At 37.4% G+C, this 20421-nt stretch overlaps 1 protein-coding gene across 1 annotated transcript in view; it reads right to left on the bottom strand.

Moving 5' to 3' along the window:
* Window positions 1-20421, bottom strand: part of nrg2a (neuregulin 2a) — a 115286-nt gene that overhangs the window by 10467 nt on the left and 84398 nt on the right. The window contains exons 4-9 of the mRNA XM_047378918.1: window positions 14926-15046; window positions 10180-10238; window positions 4173-4196; window positions 2607-2709; window positions 1430-1553; window positions 1179-1306 (exon numbers count right to left, since the gene is read on the bottom strand). Coding sequence (XP_047234874.1) covers window positions 1179-1306; window positions 1430-1553; window positions 2607-2709; window positions 4173-4196; window positions 10180-10238; window positions 14926-15046 — 559 coding nt within the window. The remainder of the gene's footprint in view (window positions 1-1178; window positions 1307-1429; window positions 1554-2606; window positions 2710-4172; window positions 4197-10179; window positions 10239-14925; window positions 15047-20421) is intronic.

The raw sequence follows: 20421 nt of genomic DNA, 5'->3' as shown, positions 1-20421 counted from the left end.
AAAGGTGTTAACATGCACACACCCTGAAGGGTCCCCAAGATATATTTTTCTTTCTTTGTAGAGCAGAAGAAGGCCTTTTGAGAAAAAAAGAGCCATTTTATTGTTTTCACAGGAAGAGTATGGATTCATTTGGTTAAAGCCACTTCTGACATCTTAATCTCCTCTCCTCAATTCTGACCGGCAGAAAATAATAGTGCTGACATTCCTACACACAATTTATTTCCGTGCTGTAAATTAAATGTTTAGCATATGCTTCAATGTAAAGTAAATTGTGCCTGCTTTAATCATCAAAAGCATAGCTCCCATTTTATTTTCTTCTCTTTTCCACTATTGTCTAAGCCTCAATCAGTATTTCTAATCAACTGCATTCACCAACCAGGAACAGTGCAGCAAGAATGTATTTGTATCCTTGCATGTTTCTTCTGTCGTCGTTGTTTTTAGTCACACCTAAATATTTTTGATCATCAAATTCTTTAAATGAAAATTTCATTTATTAGGGGATAAAAGCAACCATTACTGACACTTAGTCTTTTACATCACTATGGAGTTTTGTTCTAGCCATAAATGGCTCTGAATGGTTCTAGCCATTCAGAGGTGGAGATGATTGTCCTCCTGCATAATAAGAGTTCTTACTTTTTCACTTTGCCAAGTTGGTTTGGAAAGCTTTTTTCTTTAATAAATTAGATCATCATTAAGAAACAACTTTATGTATTTTGTGTAGGAGGTAAATCATTTTTCACAGCCCTGTATAACCAGATTTCACAATAATTAACTAACCTGTCTTTCATGGACCTGTTCTAGACAGAGGAGAGTTTAACAGAAACAGCCAACAGTTGGAGAGATAATAAGGAAATAGGTTAAGGGAAACTGAGGACACCTAGTGACAATTACAGGCAACACAGGATTCAAAACTGGGTCCAAGATGCACAGGAAATAAGGTTCTTACACAATGAAGACTAGTCACTAAAAGATATTAAGGAAGCAAATTTAAAAAACAACCTAACCCAAGCAAACGGAAATGCAGTACAGTAAACAACTACCCTAAACACAATAGAAGCAGACCAACAAGAATGAATCAGATAATCTAAACTAAAAAAATGTTTTGCTACAGTACTTCACATCAATCAAAGAAGACAGAACATGAAACACAAAGTGTGACGCATATAATGACCACTTACCTTTGAGTTGATGAGTGGGCTCGTGTGGAAGAGTTATTAGATCTGGAAGAGGCATGACTGGCTGGGAATGATCGCTCTGTTGCGGGTCGTATGACTCGCTCAGTTGCAGGGACATTCTTTGATATGTACTGTAATAATAGAATTGACCAATTAGGAAATATAAGTTAGTAAATACTCTATGATGTACATAAACATATCTAAAAAAAAAAAATAATCACTGAGTACTGCAAGGACGTCTCATAAAAACGTACATCTACCATAGGGATTTCCTCCGGGCCGGGTCCTGGGTGATTAGGTCCGTTAGCAAGGTTACGATTGGGATGTTCTGGACACATGTTTTGCCTCAAATGATTGTGCATCTTCTTTCTTTGTTTCCTGTTGAATGATTTTTTTTAAATGATTTTTGATAATTTCTTTATTTTTAAATTTCTGAAAGTTAAACCTTCAATTTAACATGAGAGCGACAATTAAACATGCATACAAAGCCGCTTATTAAAAGGGAAATTATTACATTTTAGAGCTTATAAATGTTGATCGAACTATTTATTGTTTTTCAAAGCAGAGAAGTAACTGTAAGAACATGTTTTGGCAACAGAAAAGTATCCAGCCCTCTTATAAATACAAGAAGTGAGAACCTAACATGGGAGAAAATTGTTTTCTTGATTAGAAAGGACAATTTAAAAAAAAGGACTTCGAATCAAAAACAGTTTTTTTGATTGAAACACATTTTGACCTAGAATGATCAACCAAATTTTTATCTAAGTGGCCTAACAACTCAAACCTGTGGGAAAAGAACATTAAACAGTCCGTAGATGAGGTAAAACAGCTTGGGCAGAAAGTAAACAGCTAGACCATGAGGGGACTGTGGGTGCTGTGGGTGACGGAGTTCTTTCAAATCCCTCAGTATCTTGCTGGGTTGTTAGGTCTCCACTACTAGTTAGGTCTGCACTAGATCGCTATTGTTGTCAGACAACATTTTTCCCATCTTCCTCTTTGTAAGTCGATACATCCCTAGGTAAATCTTTACTTTATACAAATATTTGAGCTGGAGAGTTTAACAATTTTCACTACTTTCCTCATGGGTGACCATTGTATTATGCATCAATGACTGAGCTTGGCATTTAAAACATAAAGTCATCACTCTTCAGTAACTTTCAGTTGCATTCTGGTCTGCCTAGTGCCTGCTGCTTTTTTTTTTACCATGCTTCTAAACATTTTTCTTGAATTCTTTCATAAAAAATAAATATAAGTCAACAATTATTTTAAACTATATGCCTAAAAGGAAATGTTGTAAAAGTGATGATATATGCCCTTTAAAAACACTAGACCAACAGCTTAATCCAACAAGTATTTATAAGCTTTTCAATAAAACTTATGGCCTGAAATGGCCACACATAGTCACATTAACATGTAATCTGCAGAACTTACTTGGTTTTACAGTAGGCAACCACACACAAGATGCCCACCAATAACAGAGCCACACAAATACCCGTGATTGTCAGGACTCTTTTCTGGTAGAGTTCCTCTGCCTCTGTTAAAATTAACCCCAGAGAGAAAAGACAGGAAACAATTAGATTCATAAAGGTGGATATATTTCACACAGTTTGTATTTTCCAGGTCTAACTTCTGAGCAAAATAAATCTTCATCCTCCCCTGTCTAAAAAGATAGATGATGATAGATAGATAGATAGATAGATAGATAGATAGATAGATAGATAGATAGATAGATAGATAGATAGATAGATAGATAGATAGATAGATAGATAGATAGATAGATAGATAGATAGATAGATAGATAGATAGATAGATAGATAGATAGATAGATAGATAGATAGATAGATAGATAGATAGATAGATAGATAGATAGATAGATAGATAGATAGATAGATAGGCCTGTCTGCTGAACTATTCATCTACTCAAGAATTCAGCTAGCAATGTTATCTTATTGTCACAACATCTTTATAAAACCAGCAAATTTTGAAGTTAAACACAATTATTGTGAAATTTGATTTGTGTTTATACTTTTCCAGAGAAGAGCTTCGGTCCAATTTCACAGGAGATTTCCTCCTTTCATTCACCAGCAGCCATTTTGGACATCATGCCAATTTGTGAAAAGTTTATGGCACCATAAATAAATCATGGAAGTTAGTTTATCTATAGCCGTAAAGGGACATGTTTCACAGTGCATGTCATCTGCTGATAATGACTTTACTCAGAGGAAATGATACTGGTGTTTCTGCAATAACACTGTGTTCCTCTGTTCAGTGCGTGAATGCACTTGTATAATTGCTAGATGTCTGAAGGGATGCCTGAAGCCATTATTCTAAAATCTCACACATTTAAGCTCTTTTCTGGAAAGTAAAGTGGCAGAAGACAAAATGTACCAATGAAAAGAGACAGAAGCTGATAGAACCGAAAGGGGAGGCTGTCAAACATTACAATCACATGCATTGGAAAATGGAGAATTTAAACCAGTAACATACATATCATGATTAAGACTTCCACATTACATTTCTGCTAGGCTATCAAGAGGGTAATGTAATAGATATTGAGAAGATTACATGTAAATCACAGGAGGGACAATGCATGTCAGAGTAAAAAGATAGAAATAAAGGGAGAAAAAGTCTTGAAGAGACTAGGTTGAATACTGAGGCAAATGATCTGGTAGAGACAAACATGAGACATCATGCTTGTTACAAATGAAATTAAAAACCAAGCTTCTAAAAGGGAAAACTAACTATCGTGAGTAAGGTGGAAACTTAGTTAACAGTACTTTTCTGATCACATGTACAGAGGGAGGCATTGCATCCATGTTAATGATGCCGGACAGAGGATCTGTCAGCTTGTCATTCTGATAAGTTATGATCACTTCAAAGATTGATTTGTTAATAAAAAAAGGGGATGATGTGTTTTACAAATCAACGAGCATGTCACACTGAAGAATGTCGGGGTAGCTAGGCTAGGACTGAGAGTCAAAATGGATTGTTTCATACCCATAAATTCAATCCCAAGATGCTCTGCCATTGCAGAGGGTTGACAGATGGAAGTAGAAACAAGAACAACAAAAAAAAAGAAACAAGAGAGCAGATTAAGATAGTTGCACCTTGTAGGATACATATAGTGGCGTATAAACAAGTTGGCAAACAAAGCCAACTAAGACTACAGACACGTGTCAGTGATTGTGCAAGACAAGACACAAGCATGCAGCACGCACTTTAAACAATACCAGACAACACCACACAAAACAACTGAACAATGTTAATTTCAGACTGACTATTAAGGTAAGAGGTGTTCTGGTAGCAGCATGTCTCAACCTAATATACAGTCTTTCATTTTGTCATATTACAACCATTAACTGTAATTTATTTTATGGGGTTTTAAGAGAGAGTTTAACGATATTGAAATTAAAGGAAATAAATTACACTTTTTTGATGAAGCCAATCTCTTATATCATTTTCCCTTCGTTTCACTTTGATGCATCACTTTGTGGTGGTCAATCACATTAAATCCCAATAGAATTAACCTATATTTGTAGTTTGTAACGTGTAAAAAATTATGAAAAATATCTCAATGTGCATAAATACTTCCCAAGGCGATTTATGTCAATCTGTGGACCAACTACAATGCACTTTAAACTGGGCTAAACATAACTTTAGTGGCTTGTCTACTGATGTTCCAAAATGCTACTGATCATCTTTTAGCAAAAAATGAAAATATTTCTCCTGTTTTAGCAGCAATTCATGGGCAACCGGGTAATTTTTGAATTGATCTTAAATTTGTTTTTAAAAGTCTTCATTGCCAGATCGTCTTTTATAAGTTGCTCTGAAGACAAAGAGTGTGTGGAGAGGTGACTGCGCTTTCTCCATCATCGCACCAAAACTATGGAATGAATTACTTTTGCATATCAGGCAGAACAACTCACTTTCTGTTTTTAAATCTTCTCTTCAAACACATTTTGTCTCTGGTTTAAAATGTATGAGATAATGGCTTTTGTGGTTTTATTTTTGTTAGTTGTTATGTATCTGCTCACCATTTTACTTGTTTTATTGTGTTTTTGCTTTTAGTGGTTTGATTTTTGTTATATTGTGTTACCTTCCTAAACGACATGTAACATTAGCTTAAAGAAAATTTCTGCTTCCAAACAGCATGTTATCATGACAAAACTAACTGTGGACGAATTTATAGAATTTGAGAAGAGCAACCGACTGAGTTTAAGTGTCTTCAGAATAATAATAATATATTTTGTTGTTGTATTAGCTTTTTAGGCTGTGTAAAACACTTCAGCTAACTGAGTATAAAAGCACTATAGAAATAAAGTTGAGGAGTTTATGTCTTTTAGTGAGAGTAGCACAGATTTATGCTGTCCATTTCCTTCTGCAGAGAAGTTTTGAGTTGTTACATAAACAAACACTGAATGAGAATTGAATATTGGTTGCATAGTAACCCTTATTGCTGCTGTTTGGGGAAAATATGTGTCATCTGCAGAGATTACCCGTGCTTTTCAGTTTTCTGCCGTGCAGAAGTGCTACACTGACAGCTCCCTGACACACCCATCACATGAACAGGCAAGTTAAAGGGCTGGTGCAACAGGGGTTGCTCCAATACAGCTGTACTCTGTATGGAATAATATTGCTGAATATTAAGAATTATTGCTGGGCCATACACTGTTTGGCAGAGCAAGGCCTTAGGGGCATTGCACCAACTAGCTGAGTCCATAACTCTGGCAACTCTGTAGGTTTACTTGGGCTTAGGCAAGTCCCAGCTGTCCTTATGACAACATGCTCTTATTAATTCAAGCCCTCATGGCTGAGCAGTAGAAACCATCCTCCTTCTGTTTTATCTCACGAAGATCCATCTGGGAGGAGGATCAGTAGGTATGAAATTGGAGTGTTTTTCTGTACGCTCTTTAAAAAAGGTGATTTATTCAATTTAATTTAATGTAAAGTCGGAATTTTGGGTATGCTTTTACAGTACCTTGCAAAATTTTACACCCATTGAACTTCACATTTTTCTTATGTTACAACCACAAACTCTTATGTATTTTATTGGGATCTCATTAAATGGATATTCTCTAACAAACCATGTCTGCTTTTTCATCAACACCAAAATTATAGGCCACTTTTAGTTGGCCTATATAAAATCCCAATTAAATACATTGAAATGTGTGGTTACAATGTAACAAAATGTGGATATGTTCAATAAGTGTGACTACTAAATCACTGTGTCAAGATGTGTTATGCCAACTCTGCCTTTAGTTTTACTGGTCTCTCTTTTTGCTGTTGTGCAAGGTACAGAGCGAACATCAAGCAATTAAAGGCGGCCTGTCTCCACAAGGCTACACAACAATGGGAAATACAGTGCCTTGCGAAAGTATTCGGCCCCCTTGAACTTTTCAACCTTTTGTCACATTTCAGGCTTCAAACATAAAGATATAAAATTCTAATTTTTTGTGAAGAATCAACAACAAGTGGGACACAATCGTGAAGTGGAATGAAATTTATTGGATGTCTCAAACTTGTTTAACAAATAAAAAACTGAAAAGTGGGGCGTGTAATATTATTCGTCCCCTTTACTTTCAGTGCAGCAAACTCACTCCAGAAGTTCAGTGAGGATCTCTGAATGATCCAATGTTGTCCCAAATGACTGATGATGATAAATAGAATCCACCTGTGTGTAATCAAGTCTCCATATAAATGCACCTGCTCTGTGATAGTCTCAGGGTTCTGTTCAAAGTGCAGAGAGCATCATGAAGACCAAGGAACACACCAGGCAGGTCCGAGATACTGTTGTGGAGAAGTTTAAAGCCGGATTTGGATACAAAAAGATTTCCCAAGCTTTAAACATCCCAAGGAGCACTGTGCAAGCAATCATATTGAAATGGAAGGAGTGTCAGACTACTGCAAATCTACCAAGACCCGGCCGTCCCTCTAAACTTTCATCTTGAACAAGGAGAAGACTGATCAGAGATGCAGCCAAAAGGACCATGATCACTCTGGATGAACTGCAGAGATCTACAGCTGAGGTGGGAGAGTCTTTCCATAGGACAACAATCAGTCGTACACTGCATAAATCTGGCCTTTATGGAAGAGTGGCAAGAAGAAATCCATTTCTCAAAGATATCCATAAAAAGTCTCGTTTAAAGTTTGCTACAAGCCACCTGGGAGACACACCAAACATGTGGAAGAAAGTGCTCTGGTCAGATGAAACCAAAATCAAACTGTTTGGCCACAATGCAAAACGATATGTTTGGTGTTAAAGCAACACAGCTCATCACCCTGAACACACCATCCCCACTGTCAAACATGGTGGTGGCAGCATCATGGTTTGGGCCTGCTTTTCGTCAGCAGGGACAGGGAAGATGGTCAAAATTAATTGGAAGATGGATGGGGCCAAATACAGAACCATTCTGGAAGAAAACCTGTTGGAGTCTGCAAGAGACCTGAGACTGGGACGGAGATTTATCTTCCAACAAGACAATGATCCAAAACATAAAGCCAAATCTACAATGGAATGGTTCACAAATAAACATATCCAGGTGTTGGAATGGCCAAGTCAAAGTCCAGACATGAATCCAATCAAGAATCTGTGGAAAGAGCTGAAGACTGCTGTTCATGAACGCTCTCCATCCAACCTCACTGAGCTCCAGCTGTTTTGCAAGGAAGAATGGGCAAGAATTTCAGTCTCTCGATGCGCAAAACTGATAGAGACAAACCCCAAGAGACTTGCAGTTGTAATTGCAGCAAAGGGTGGCGCTACAAAGTATTAACGCAAGGGGGCTGAATAATATTGCACGCCCCATTTTCAGTTTTTTATTTGTTAAACAAGTTTGACACATCCAATAAATTTCATTCCACTTCACGATTGTGTCCCACTTGTTGTTGATTCTTCACAAAAAATTAGAATTTTATATCTTTATGTTTGAAGCCTGAAATGTGACAACAGGTTGAAAAGTTCAAGGGGACCGAATACTTTTGCAAGGCACTGTAGATGCTGACCTTGATACAAATGTGCAGCTGCACCGAAGTGGGTGAGTTTAGGAAAAACACAACAATACTTTGCCAAAAAGACAAGTTATTTTAGCACAGTCCATCGCAACTTAATGTGAGGTAAAATTACTTGTAGTTAAGATGTGGAAGGCAGTTTGCAATTCATTTTTGTGCCAGCATACATTTACAACAAACAGCAAATGGAAGCTGTGTAAGCTGAACTGCAGAGACGAGTCTCTATAATCAGCACGCAGATTTACAAAAGCAGATGGACTTTGTTATTCCCTTAACTTTTGAATTGAGACCGTATGAGCTTACAAATACAAGATGCCGACAAATATGCCCTGGGATTACCAGGAGGCTTTATTTTAACAGAATTAATCCTGTCTTCATCATTCAACTCAATCTAAAACCATTATCTTCAGCTGTAGGGGTTTGTAACATTAATATAACATCACTTATTCCTCTTGGTTGAATATGTTTGAGGTACAAAAAGCATTTCTACACAATGTAGAGTGTCTTTAAAAGGCAGGTAGTCTGAAAGAAAAGCTTGTCTCCAAACTGTTATCATTGTAAGATGCCTTAAGGGCAGGATTTATCCTGAGGACTTCTCAACAGACCTTCCATTTATTTTGAGTTAATCTTTCAGTTGATGCCTGTTTTTGCCAGTGTTGCTATGTGGAGTCAAGATGTTAAAATCTCTAATCTTAGGCATGCAGACCTGATTGACACAGTGTTCTGGTGCTGTACAATGTTTTGTTTATCATGTTACAATCTTTATTTTTACATTTTTATGTCATAGATCAATGCAAAGTATTACATAATTGTGCAACGGATGATGGATTTGATTTAAGGGGTACCTAAGCAAAGCAGGCTAAATATAAATGCATGCAACACATTTAAAATTTTTCTTTCAAAAAATGGTGAAAATGTGTGTCGTTTTCCTTCCTTGTCATAATTATGCATTACTTTGTGTGAGTTTATGACATAAAATTCCAACAGATTACATTGATGTTTGCAAATGTAAAACGACAAAATGAGAAAATCTGAATACTTTTGAAAGGTACTATACATAAACTCTTATGTGCATGGGTGCCTTCTGCAGTAAGAACACCATTTCGTTGCTTCCTTTCGAAGCTCTGCAAGTTGGCAGTTAAAAAATAAAATGCAGCTAACCATATTTTGATGGTGGAGTCCTAACCTTTAATTTTATCAGAATGGCTGTAATTGAGGACCTCGGCATGCAATCAACTGGCCTGAAAGTGAAACAAGCAGGGTTTCTTGTCGCAGCTTGAAGTGATTCGATGCTTGGCGTTCAGGTGCATGCAGGTACAATTAGTCAAGATTTAAACAAGTATTGGGAAGTGTTCTGTCACGTTGGTTCATGTTGGATCTGTTGATACTGCACATTATAAGTGTAAATACGAAGGAACTCTCTGAGAGACCTTGTGCAAGAGAGAAGTTGAAATTTACGCTTGAGGTAGGGTGTGCACCTCTTACCGAATGTGAGATTTTACATGAATTTTTATTGATTACTTTTGCTCAGACCAGGTTTTGCATTAATGCATTGACTCAAGTAATATTGTGCATGCTTGCATGTCTGCAACTGATTGCATAAAGAGGTGTGATGGGCGTGCTACTATGAGTATTATGGCGTTCACCTTGCCGGTGTTGTTACATGTAGCTCACTATTTGCAAATAATCAGCTTCCACGAAGCATCTGAAAAAAAAATTTTAAATCCTACCACAACTTGTTGCGTTCAAATCTACCACAAGGAACCACATGCAAATCTCTGTGAACTACAGGAAGAACGTGCACACACAAAATTACGTGCTGACCAACCACAGAAACACGCTCTACTAATCTGTGCCAGCTTGTGAATGAGTCATCAAAGGAGACACAGATATAATTATCAGGTAACAACAGGAAATGACTGCAATCTCTCTACACCCAGCGTGCATGCATCACACAAGGGCAGTCTGACACAGAGACAGAAGAGAGAAGTTGACATACGGTAGAAACTGGCCATAACGTAGGTTTGACAGCGATCACCAGTAAAGTCATTTGGACACCTGATGGGAAGAAAGCCAAAGGAACAGAGGGAGGAGATGAGTGAGGAAAAAAGGAAGAAAACAGAAGGACAGTAGAGTGAAAAGGGAGAGCATGTGTGAAGAAAAAGGGGATAAATTGGGGGAGGGGTGGGAGAGAGGGAGAGACACAGAATTAGAACAATAGCAAAACTACGGACGGCAAAAGCAGAGTTTTCCCATGGACACCACTGTGTGCATGGTGCTGTGCACAGCTCATTGCGATGTTGACCTAAGAGGGAGGAAGAGAAGGAGAAAGAGCAAGACGGTCGGGGTGACAGGAGTCCTCTGGAATGATCCAGGGACAACTGCGTCTCTGTTCTCAGCTGCTCATGTCAGGTGGACATACTTTTAAAAGGATCGGGCATGTACGACCGCAGCGGCTCGGTCTGCGAGCATCGACGGCCGAAGTATCCATCCCCACATCTGGGAAAGAGCAGACACGTGTTATGAAAATGGAAAACACAGGAAGTAAGGTGCATTTTTAAACATCAAGGCATTCATTTCTGTAGCAAAAGATGGCACATGTATAAAAATACAGCGGCTCTCAAGAGTCTACATGCCCTTATTAAAAAAGCCAAGTTTTTGAGCTCCTTTTGATACTTTTACAGAAAATCTATAAGTGAAACCTTAGACAGATGTGATTGGTGATCAATAAAAGTGCTTTTTACAAGACAAACAAAACAAAAAACAACAAAAACAACAAAAAAGTTTGGTTTTTGCCCAATAGAGATACATCTTATGCTTTAAAATGGGGCTGTGTACACTTTTAAGGGCCCCTGCATATCAATGAAAATAAAAACAAAATTAAACTGATTCAAAACAATCAATAGACGATAATCGTTGGACAAAAACAGATTTCAGACAGTCTCCCTTTGATCCTTGTGCATTTCTTCATAGCTGATCAACAAAGCAACCAAAGGAAACCTGTTCAACAAAGCTGGAAATAGGTTAATGAGGTTTCTTCTTGCAAAGCCTCTTGGAATCCTGGTAGCTGTGTTCACGACCTACAAATGTGACAGTTTTATCACTGTAACAACAAGTCAGACAAAAAATAAACGCCAACTTTCTGACTGGAATTTTAGAAATATGATTTATGAAAACATAGCTGGTCCCCAATATTGGACCGTTTATTTAACATGGTTTAGGGTGTTAGCTTGCTGCTTAGTATTTTTGTAACTGAAGACAGACTATCTCCAGGATCAAGGGTGTTGACCATACTTCCTCATTATAATCCTATTAGGGTGAAGTTGTGGGTCTTTCAAAAGGCCACCAACATTTTCCTCACAGCTAACAGAAGACCACCGATTCCAGCAAAGTTCATTGCTTTTGATTTACTGGTTTCGCTCAATGCCTCCCAGGAGCACCATAACATTCAAGCAAAAAATTACTCATCCTGAGTGATGGTTCCGTTTGTAGCTGGGACACTGCACCAACCCAGCATTAAGGAAACTTGGCTGAAGGTTGAAAAATATAAACAGTCATCCAGTAATTAAGAAAAAGTCCAATGTGATCTGGGATGGTGAACAAACCAAATATGTTACATTTGGAAATAAATAAGCTTGTGTTCTGACTTGTCTGGGAGGATCTTATGTTTGCAGATATTCTGCATGCTTGGTCCCAAACGTAGAAATCTCTACACTTTGGTTGTGATAGATCTGACTAAAAAACTATATTGTTGAACCAAAACCAAGACAAATTTGACAGCAAAAATTTGTCTATATTTCTACATTATAACCAGCAATATAATCAGAAAGAGTAACAGATTCTGTGCCACTTTTACAGTATAGTGTCCTACTGATGTATCCATACACCTGGAACCTTTCCACTTTTTGTCTTATTGAAAACACAAACTTCACTGTATGTTTCATGGATTTTATGTGATGGACCAACACAATCAGTGCATGATTGCGAAGTGAAGGAAAAATGATACATGGTTTTCAGCATGGATTTAGCTCCATCCATCTGTAGTCTATCTCCACAGCAATATGCTGCTACAACTATGTTTCACTATGTATGTGATGTGCACCATCTTCCACACGTTTTACCATGTGCCTACATGGATAAATGAGACTTTTCCAAAAATGCCGTTCTTATTGACACTCTCCCATTAAAGTTTTGTGGAGTGCATGGATAATAGTTGTCCTGTCAACAGATTTTCCAGTCTAATCTGTGACTCTTTGGAGCTCCTCCAGATTTACCATGGACCTCTTGGCAGGCTTTATGATTAATGTTCTTCTCTGGGTGGTTCTCCACAACTTAATACATGAACTGTCTGCTGTGTTTTTTGGACTTCGTGATGCTGTTTGTTCATTAATGTTCTCTAAGAAACATTTGAGGTCGACCAAGGTTAAATTAAACTGGAGTGGACATTTGTTTGGTGATTTGTGAAGGCAACTAATTGCACTGGACACTTAATATCCAAGTAAGGGAGGCTAAACACGAATGCTAGCCACATTTTCAGAAATTCAGTCGAAAAACATTTGACAACCATGTTTATCTTTTCTTCTACTTCACAATTATGCACTACTTTGTGTTGATCTATCACAAAATTTTGGGGGACAAATCCTTTTGCAATGAACTGTATGATCTACTCCTCTCAGCTAAATCTGAGCTTCTTATTGTTAATGTTTTACAGTTAAAAATATTCTAGATCATTCTGTGTATTCCGATTTCTTTCTTTATCTTTATGTATTTGATTACACATAAACGTATTTTGCTCATTATTTAACTTCACATTTGTAAAGTTTAAACCTAGATGAGAAGCAGATGGGTATAAAACACAGAATTGCTGTCTGCAGGATTGTTTAGTCTGCAAGTAACACTAAGAGAAGCCTGGCCTATATCAAATGAGGTGGCCATGGGACAACATATCACTGCAGGCCTTCCCTGCATTATCTAACTTTTCTGGACCTGTCCCCTGGCTGTGAGTGAATTAGCTGCAGCGGCTGAGTTATTGCCGTCTCTGATTTGTACTCAACATATCGAACTGCTGTTGCAACTGTGTCCTCGCAGGTTGTTTAGGCCATCCCGCTCTGGCTGACTTGGCAGCAAAGCCCTGCTAATGTTACAGCGCTAAATCAAATAGGCCGACAGATTGTTTGTGCTCTCAGTAAACCAGCATTGTAATATCTGACAACCTTTGGAGGTAGATTAATGTGTTTTGTACTATTAGCTTCCAATTTAAAAAGTGATATATTAACTAAATTTGTTTGTAGTACACAAACTGAATATACAAATTTGCAACAGTTTGCGATGTTCTTTAAATAATCTAATCTTAAGTATAGATATACAGTGCTTTGCAAAATTATTCAGAATGCTGGAAACTTTATTGTACCTTTACAACCACAAATTTCCATGTATTTTATTGGGATTTTATATGTTAAACCAACATAAAGCTGCGCATAATTGAGAAGGTGAAGAAAAATTCAATGTGGTATAAGACTTTGTACTTAAAAATCTGAAACATTGAGCATTCATTTGCATTCAACCCCAATTTATTCCAATATCCTAATAAGTAAAATCCTTCAGATGTCAAATGATAGGCTTGGTCATAGAATCACCTGCAGAGATCCACAGCTCAGAAGAGAAAATCAGTTGATGGGACCTCTTTTAGTTGTGCACTCAAAAATCTCTTTAAAAAAGAGAGGCTAAAAGAAAGCCATCAGAAGTCCAGCTTAACATTTGCCACAAGAAACATAGGGGACACAAACAAGTGGTAAACAAAAGGCTGCTCTTTTCAGATAAGTCCAAATCTAAAAATGTTGGCCTACATGTGAAATGATATATGTACGGCAAACTATTTACACATTATCCTAAAAACACCATCCCCAATTTCCCTCATGATGATGACGGTATCATGCTCTGGCGATGCGCTACTTTCAAATAAAAACCCGATAAAACACACTGAGGTTTGTGGTTGTGACACAATAAAAAGAGTGAAATGGTTTAAAGGATAGTTTTGGAAGCTAAGAAGACATCCAGAGATTTGCTAATCCAGAACATAAAATAAGTAAGAAATCTAGCTTGAAATTTGATGATTAACTAAATGAGCAATAGAGAGACTCTAGCAACTCAAAAAAAAGTCTGAAGAAAACAAACAGAAAACTCTCTGTTTATGTTCTCATACTGAACATCATCCTTTCTAATGTTTCTTGACCTTAAGCTTCACACAAACTCAAATCTAAACATGAAAGAGAGAAAAAAAGATTGTTTCTGAGAAAATGTCAACCTGTTTTCCTCCTATAAAGCAATTATACAGAGTTAAAAAGATATTTACACATTGGCCTTGATCCCCTCTCTCAAATGTAAGCAATGATTGTATTTATCTCATTGGGGGCCTCTAACAGGCATAAATATTTGCTCACTACTAAACCAATGACTCATGACATTTTAAAAGTGCTTTTAATGTGCAGCCCTTCTGTACACTAAACAAGACTTAAAAAACCAAACACACCGCCTCACTCCATTATTAGCAATACAAAACAGGTGGCAGATTAGAGGAACTAAGATGCATGACTACAGCTGCTGAAAGAAATTTGCAACATCAAGATGATAACAGTTTTTAATTTGCTGTTAGAATGTTATTATGGAGCAAAAAAAGACCTTGATGAAGGATGAAACTGTCACAATAAAAACGGGGAAGCCCAAAAGCACCAGGAAGATGACTTACTTGCAGGCAATCCGATTTATGCCATGGATGAAGTAACAGTCGCCGCCATTCACACAGTAGGCCTTCTCTGTGTCGTTGCATCTTCTGGCATGGCCTGAGCCTGGAGGTGGTGTTGTGGTTACTGGTAAAAAAAGAACAAAAAAAGACAGTACAATTTTACAAACATGCCTAGACTACAACTGGTAAAAATGTATAAATGGTAAATGGACTGAACTTATACAGCCCCTTTCCAGTCATACAGACCACTCAAAGCGCTTTACACTAGAGCCACATTCACCCAATCGCATTCACTAACGCTAACACATTCATACACCGATACGCAGATCGGTAGGCAACTTGAGGTTAAGTGCCAGGGGACATTGACATATAGGAGGTGGAAGTTGGAATCGAACCCACAACCTTCTGATTGCAAGATCGTTTTCAACTGGCTTTTCCACTGTATGACTTTTCCACTGCATATCTTTTTAGCCTCTATTTTAAGGCTAAAAAGCCTTAAAATAGAGACACAGTTACAAGAGAGGAAAACTGAAGAGTCCTTTTGGAGGTAAAAGCGTAAATTTGTAAATCGCTCTCATAAATCTGCCTCACAAGTACAGAGTTAAAGAAATACAAAGCATGTCCGTTAATCATAGTTTTTATCCATATTTTGACTTTAAACAACATTATCTTAATCTTAAGATGAAAAAAGATTAAATTTAATAAATGCCTCACACTTCTTGGTAAAGATGAAAAGCCTTAAAATAAATGCATCTTTTATTGCAGTAACATAATCTTACAGTGAAGATTTTAGAAAAAAACCCTCAACATTTAATGTGATTACATTTATCCACTAGGGGAATAGCTCATGCATTAGTAAATACTTGTTTTTAAGTAAACTGAGCCACAGTTATATACATAAAGGCAGGTTAAGTCAGCAGCTTTTTCGTTACCATTTTCTAACATAGGAGGTTAACGGAAACTGTTTTTGGTTTGTTCATCTTGTCTGTGTTACATCATATTTACACCCCACTGAAACTGCTTATGAATTGATAATTGTAAAGTTCCCCAGCGCTGTGATTAGTGTGGTGTCACAGTTCCCTCATTGGGGTTTTTCATGTTTTCAAGAAAGATGCTCATTATGTTTATTAATTACCATGGTCTCAACCAAATCACTGTAAAGAAAAAATAAATAAATTCTGCCATTCATGTCCACACCATTCGATGGCACCACCATATTACAAACTTATCACCTGGTCCGCAACAGGTAAGGCAGTGATGGAAAACAGCTTTTAAAACTTCGACTGGATATTATAAATACTGGGTATTCAAAATGCCCAGACTCAGAAATGCCCCTGCTGTATTCCAAGTCCTAGTGAACGATGTTTTGATAAACTTCTTCAACATGTTGCCTTAAAAAATGATCCTAAAAATGTATGATTGTTTCTCCAAGTCTTGTCATTTCATCCCTCTAAAAAAACACATCTGTTGGTGAGACCACTAACCTCACCAGATATGCATTTAGATTTCATGGTATACCCCAGTGAGCCATGGTTATGCTTAGTTTAGGTTTTCATCCTCAAAATAACAGCCAAAAATGAACAACTCAGTCAGAAAATGGAAGCCACCCTCAGGCCCATAACCAAATCAAACATGTACATAACTCTCATACCTCTGCAGCTACTGGCTTTTCAACTTCAATTATTTTAGAGCCGTTAGTATGGGTGCCAATAATATAATCATCAACAATTTTATTTGTAAAGAAGGAATTTCTTATTTTTAACAGTAAATTGAAGATTGGATGTTGAAAGTTATTCTACTGCAATTTCTTTTAAGGTTTTTTACTCATGTTCACTAGAAGGTGCCGAAAGTATGGAGGTTGCTGTATTTAAAAAGCCTAATTCTTTAGTCACTAAAAGATTAGGCTAGTGTAATCTAGTCAAGTCAAAATATGGAAAAAGATATGATTAACGGTCATGCTTAGTATTTCCTTAAATATGCACTTCTGGGACAGTTTTATCAGTTTGATAGTCTTGTATTTCTACAAGTATTTTGTGATTTACTCATAAAACACACTTTTATCTCCAAAAGGACTCTTCGACATTGAGCCTCAGATGTAATTGTGTCTCTAAGCAGTGTTGACACTATCTCAAGAAGCTTCTACGAAGAAAGATAAATATTTCCCTGACATAACGTAGAAGTTGTTTATGCACTGACTCGTTGACATTCGTTGGAATGCCCCAAAATGTCATGTATCTGAATTTAATCCTTCATCCCCACCCCCTCCCCACCCCCAAACTGACTGAGCAGATATAACATGTCGGTTTATCAAAACACAGGGACAGGTAAAACGTGGCAGGATTGGGCTTGGAGACGGTTGGTTGTGCTTTGCATGTCAGATGCTGACATGTGATTGTACCTAAAGTTAGATGCTGCTGGGGGTGATACAGAGGCTTTGCCCCGAGAAAAAGTTAACTGCACCAATAACTATGCAGCCTGATACTCATGCTGCGCAAGGTGCTTTGACAGAAAATTAAAGGGGTTAGTTCTTCTGCTACTAACAGAAGCAAATCAAAAATACACTGTAGGCCAATGCTCTTGTTTCTAGGTTTTCATTTTAGACCACAGAACTGTCGTATACAATTTTCAATGCAAGACTGCCCATGGTGAAAGTACAATTGCTTGGCAAAAAAGTAAAGTGTTCCTGTTGGACTTTCAAAATGCAATGCAGGCCATACTCATAAAATCTCAGGTTTAACTTCAATAAACATCCACCCGAATAATAAACCAAGATATACATTTTCGGCAGGTTTAATCTGATAAGATTAGTTAATTTGTGATTCATGGCCAACATGTTAGTTGAGATGGGATTACATATCTAAACTCCCAAGCCTTGCTGTCACACATATTCCATGGTTTAATAAAACACAATAACATTTTCATACCAGCGCAGCCCTCAATATTATCCACTGCCACTTCCATGGGAAAACATTTTTTGTTTTAACAGGGTTTCAGCGCTAACTTCACTTTCACCTCACTCGTCCTGTTTGCGTTCTGCAAGGTAACCCTAATAAAAATATCAGGTAAGAACTGAGGAACCTCGAAGGATTGCATGCATGCTCCTATACTATAAATGGAAAGATTTCCTAGGGGTTCGGCTGTAAAATACGTAAGTGCAAAGACTGCAAAACAAGCTGGATGAATCCCTAAACAGAGCAGCAGCTGGTAGTGTTGAGGTTGGGTGCGGTGTGTGGGAGGGTTTAAGGTGAAATTCAGTCACATCATTTTTTCTTGGTCCACCTGGCTCATACCTAAGGTGTATCAAGTTTGTTTTATAAAATTTCACTTTCAAAACTGCAAACATCATGCAGCTCCTGCAATTAAAGATTTTGTTTTGCCACTGGTGGCTTTTATTGAACAGTAGTTTGATAGGAAAGAGGTGGAGAGAGAAGGGGTCATGCAACAAATGTCCGGGGACCGGGAATGGAACCCAGGACAATCACGTTGAGGACTACAGCCTCTGCACATGGTCTACCAACTGAGCCACCAAGCACCCCACAGTTGAAATTATTTTATGAGAAAGCAGATAATGTGTTCGGAGTTCTCTGCAGTCGCATGGAACACATAGTAAGGCAGCATTTCTCCTCCCCTGCCTAGTGCTGCATACTGTCGGTCAGCTGGCTGACAGAAGAATACTGTACTGATATTGGCACATACGAGAAATAAAAAGTTGGCTGCTCATTGTAAAATGAAATATTCCATATCTATTCCATATGTCTATGTATTAAAACAGATTTTAACTCTAATGATTGAAATCTGACACAATTTTAGACAAAGTAGGAATGATGTTTGTTTCTATCTTTAAAATAAATTTTATTAGATCAAGTGAGGCATTTTTGTTTTGAATCTTTATGTTAATACTGTGGAAGAGTATATTTTGTACTCAAGGGCATCATACCATGAGATTTTCACAACAGCCCATGCCTATCCATATGTGGGTGAGCTGGGGGTGAAAACCCACACAGGGGGCTGGAGAACAAGAACACTTAACAGCAAACATCAAAGTTGCTAACTGGACTGTGGAGAAGATCAAATCTACTATCAAAGTTTATTCGGCTGCAGGGCTGAACCAAATGGGCTTCACTGTGGATTTTTATTAAAGTGTCTACATTTCAATGTAAAAAACTATTTTTGTAACTTCCTGGAAACCAGTTTAACTGAATAAAATTTATTCTAAAATGTAATAAGGGTACAACATCCAAACTTACTTCGGTCACAGATGAAGATGTCAACCTCTACAATAAAAATGTTCAAGGCTGAAGTACAGTGGTACTCTCTGGTCTGTCTTGATGTGCTTTTGCAGAACACTTTCAATATGAGTTAAAATTGCGAACTGACGTGAAACAATCAACGTGCCTGCATGCGCCATGACTAAGGATAAAATACAACATGTAATAATGACATTCTACTTCTGTTTGCTCTAAGACTCGTTCTTATTTGTCTTAACAGACACTGGAACTTATGTTAGTTTATTCTTTCACAACGTTCTGACATGCTGTTGAGATCTAGGGAACAGCACAAGGCTTATTTTTCTAGTTTGTTTGTGTTAATAATAAATCTTGTTCCCCCAATACGGTTGCTTGTGGAGTACCAATATATAATTATTTATTAAGTACTCATGAATCCAATCGGTTACGTAGATTACAAGAATTCCTAGACATAAAACCCAGAGGACTTTTAATTTTCTGCTTTTAAATTCAGACAAGACAGAAGTTAAGCTTGGACTACAGCCTCTGGAGAACAAACTGCTCACGTTCTTTGGATGACATTAACCTGGGCTCTGGTAATAATATAAAGAACATCTAATCAATATTAGGCAGGTTACAAACTATGATCATTCAGTCAGATCTTTATGATTTCCGTTGATTATTTAGGATTCAAACAAACATGAAAATTTTATCAACTTAGCCTGCAAAACCTCAGGACCTCTGGAAACTTTTCAGTACAAGCTGCACATCTGCAAGCAGTTTTATCAGGCTACAAATACAGATAAATACCATAACTCCCTTCGACATTTTGCAACAAGCTGCAAAAATAAACAGATCAATTTCCTTGCTCTTACATAATTTATTAAAGGGGTTTTAGTCATTGTGCAACACTGTATGTCTGATCTGACCACATTTGATAAAGGGGCACATGTTTGGAATTAAATCATCTCTGGTACAGATTTTTTGCAATTTGTCTGTATTGCACGCAGTAAATAAAAACATTCTTCTCCTTAAATGTGTTTTTCTTTTTTAACGAAAACACAATATATAAGATTAGTATAATTACAAGAATTTCATATGCAGCTCATAGAGTTAAATCACTTAAAAAGCCCTAAAAACTTGCTCTCATTATAATTACCCCCCTATACACATTCACTGTCTGTGTGAATGCGTGTATGAATAGGTGAATGACTGATTGCAGTGTAAAGCGTTTTGGGTCTCTGGGGACTGGATATAGGGCTATACAAGTAGA

This window comes from Girardinichthys multiradiatus, chromosome 11 (assembly GCF_021462225.1).
Source record: "Girardinichthys multiradiatus isolate DD_20200921_A chromosome 11, DD_fGirMul_XY1, whole genome shotgun sequence".
In the NCBI taxonomy this organism is placed as follows: Eukaryota; Metazoa; Chordata; class Actinopteri; order Cyprinodontiformes; family Goodeidae; genus Girardinichthys; species Girardinichthys multiradiatus.
The sequence above is the reverse complement of the archived record's forward strand: the minus strand, read 5'-3'. Positions and strand labels throughout refer to the sequence as shown.